Source organism: Coffea arabica, chromosome 11c (genome assembly GCF_036785885.1).
Source record: "Coffea arabica cultivar ET-39 chromosome 11c, Coffea Arabica ET-39 HiFi, whole genome shotgun sequence".
NCBI classification, from domain to species: domain Eukaryota; kingdom Viridiplantae; phylum Streptophyta; class Magnoliopsida; order Gentianales; family Rubiaceae; genus Coffea; species Coffea arabica.
In genome coordinates this window covers 7412950-7415798 of record NC_092330.1, presented here as the reverse complement: position 1 = coordinate 7415798, position 2849 = coordinate 7412950, and the positions used below count along the sequence as shown (strand labels likewise).

The window sequence follows — 2849 nt, the reverse complement described above, 5'->3', positions numbered from 1 at the left end:
GCCGGCTTCTCTTCAGCAGGCTCCGATGTGGGATGAGAAGGAAATGAAAAATTATGCCACAAGTCAAAGCTTGCGGCTCTGACAAAACAACAATCATCAATTATGGCTTTCTGATCTCGTGGAAGATCTCAAACTTATAAAGCTTCAGGCAAGAGAACCTGTAACAATGCACATGGCATCAACATCCATAATGTTCCCACCAGTTCAATGATGGTTTCATCACCAGCTAAAATTCCCAAGATTGATGAAGTTGTAATTGATCTTACTGATGAAAAAAAGCTGGTCATTGATAGACTTATATCTGGGTCAGGAAAACTAGATGTTGTCGCAGTTGTTGGCATGGCTGGACTCGGCAAGACAACTTTAGTCAGGAGGGTATACAACGATCCTTTAGTTACATATCACTTCCACATTCAAGCATGGTGTTGTGTCTCCCAAGCATATCAGAAAAGAGAATTGCTTCTTCAGATTTTAAGTGACATCGTGGAACTTACTGATGATGTCCTCGAAATGAGTGATGAAGAATTAAAGCTCAAGTTGTACCGATGCCTGAGGAGAAATAGGTACCTCATTGTTATGGACGATATCTGGAGCATTGAGGCATTGTATGATTTTAAAAGATCATTTCCAAATGACGACAATGGAAGCAGAATACTGATCACGAGCCGTCACTTTCATGTGGCTGCAGAAGATGAAGTAGATGGTACTCCTCATTCTCTTCGGCGACTCTCTGATGATGAAAGTAGGAAGCTATTACAGAAGAAGTTGTTCGACACAAAAGAGTGCCCCAATGAACTGATGGAAGTTGGAGAGCAAATTGCTGCAAGCTGTAAAGGACTCCCTCTTGCAGTTATTGCAATAGCTGGTCTCCTTGGAAGGACGGACATGATACTCGATAGGTGGAAAGAAGTTTTAGAAAGTATATGCTCACAGACTACCGATGATCCTGAAATGAGGTGCATGGAGATCTTAGACATATGCTACAGGTATTTACCCAACTATTTGAAACCTTGCTTTCTTTATACTGCAGTAATTTTGGAGGATAAAGACATTCCAGTTAAGAAGTTGGCATGGTTATGGAGAGCAGAAGGATTTTTAACAGATACAGGAGCAGAAAGCATAGAAGATATTGCAGAGGGGTACTTGAGGGATCTGATTGGAAGAAGCCTCGTACTGCCTTCCAAAAGAAGATCACACGGAGGAATCAAAACATGTCGTGTCCATGACATGTTGCGTACATTATGCATACCCGAAAGTCTGAAGAAGAAAACCTTTTGCAGCTCCAAAATGGGTATGACGAACTTTTTTATTCTTCTCACGAGGATATAGACTATGGTGTTGATCCCAATTACATTTATCCCAAAAACTCTATCAAATACCAAAAACGTCGGTTATGTATCTGCTCCAAGAGAAATCATTTTATCATGTCAAGACCTTCTGGGCCATATGTGCGCTCTCTGCTGTACTCTGCCACCAATGATTTGTATCCAAGATGTCCCTATGACATCTCCTTCATTTTTGACAACTTTAAACTTCTCAGAGTGCTGGATTTGGAATGCATCAATATGGGGGATTCTTTCCCCACTGGAGTACTAGTGTTGGTTGGTCTGAGATTTTTAGCTCTTTGTGGTGATATAGATAGTATTCCAGCATCAATAACATTTCTCCAGAATCTTGAAACCTTGCTTGTGAAGGGGTTGAAAGGTAATGTATCACTACCTTATGCTATGTGGAGCATGGAAAACTTGAGGCATGTCCATGTAAAAAATTATGCTGTCATCACCTTGCAAGATGGTGAAAGCATAGTTTTCCCAGATGTACTTAATCTGGTTAGTCTTTCATCTCCATATCTCCTTTGTAGTAAAGGTATAGAGGATATCATGAGGAGGTTGCTCAAACTTCGGAAACTGAAATGTCGATTTTCTGAATTACGGGATGATACTGGGAAGTCCAATCAATTTCCAGTGCTGAATTTTCTCACTGAGCTTGAGTCCCTCAATATGCTCTACTCAGGCAGGGTTGCTAGTCCTTGTAAGTTTGACTTCCCATCGAATCTTAGGAAGTTAACTCTATCAAAGTTTCGACTGCCATGGGATTGTATTTCGGACATTGGGAGATTACCTAACCTTGAGATTCTAAAATTACAGTATAAAGCCTTTGAGGGGAAAGTGTGGGAAATGAAAGAAGGCGAGTTCCTTAAACTGAAATTTTTGAAGCTCGACAGCCTAAACATTGCTGAATGGAATGCCTCCAGTGATCACCTGCCACAACTTCAACACCTAATTTTGAAAAGTTGCAGGCAGCTCAAGGAGGTCCCCTCTGGTTTTGGTGGAAGTTCTACTCTGGAGATGATTGAGGTCCTATTGTGCACAGGCTCTCTTGAGGAGTCTGTGAGACGGCTCCAGGAGGAACAACCTGACATGCGGAATAAGCTGACGGTCCTTGTTGATTGTTCAGACTTGGACTTTTGAGATCAGCTCGATTTTTTCTGGTAAAACTTTGGCATGTTATTTTGATTACTACTGAGTAAACCTATTCTTTTGTTATGACTTTACGTGTTAGGTTTTGTATACATTCTCTGTTTCCAATTCACTGGATTCTATTTTTTGGAGACATCTTCTATAATCACTTAAATCGTGGTTCTTTTACTCTTGAATCATCAGCTCATAGATTAAGGTCTTGAAGTTATGCATTTTCAGTTTGAGTCCGCTTTCACAGAAGCACAATTTCTAGGAGGTTTTGATTCTGTTAATTGTTAGTAAACTTTTTGGATAACGTCTTAAAGAATTAATGTAACCAGAAGAGAAGACTTGCAATAAATGCAATAAAGACAGATCTAAACACAAACT

At 40.2% G+C, this 2849-nt stretch overlaps 1 protein-coding gene across 1 annotated transcript; it reads left to right on the top strand.

The window, feature by feature from the left end:
- Positions 1 to 210: 210 nt before the first annotated feature.
- On the top strand, positions 211 to 2471 carry LOC113715889 (putative late blight resistance protein homolog R1A-10). The gene is made up of 2 exons (XM_027240194.2): positions 211 to 1170; positions 1281 to 2471. The coding sequence occupies exons 1-2, from the start codon at positions 211 to 213 to the stop codon at positions 2469 to 2471; spliced, it is 2151 nt and encodes a 716-aa protein (XP_027095995.2).
- The last annotated feature ends 378 nt before the right edge of the window (positions 2472 to 2849 follow it).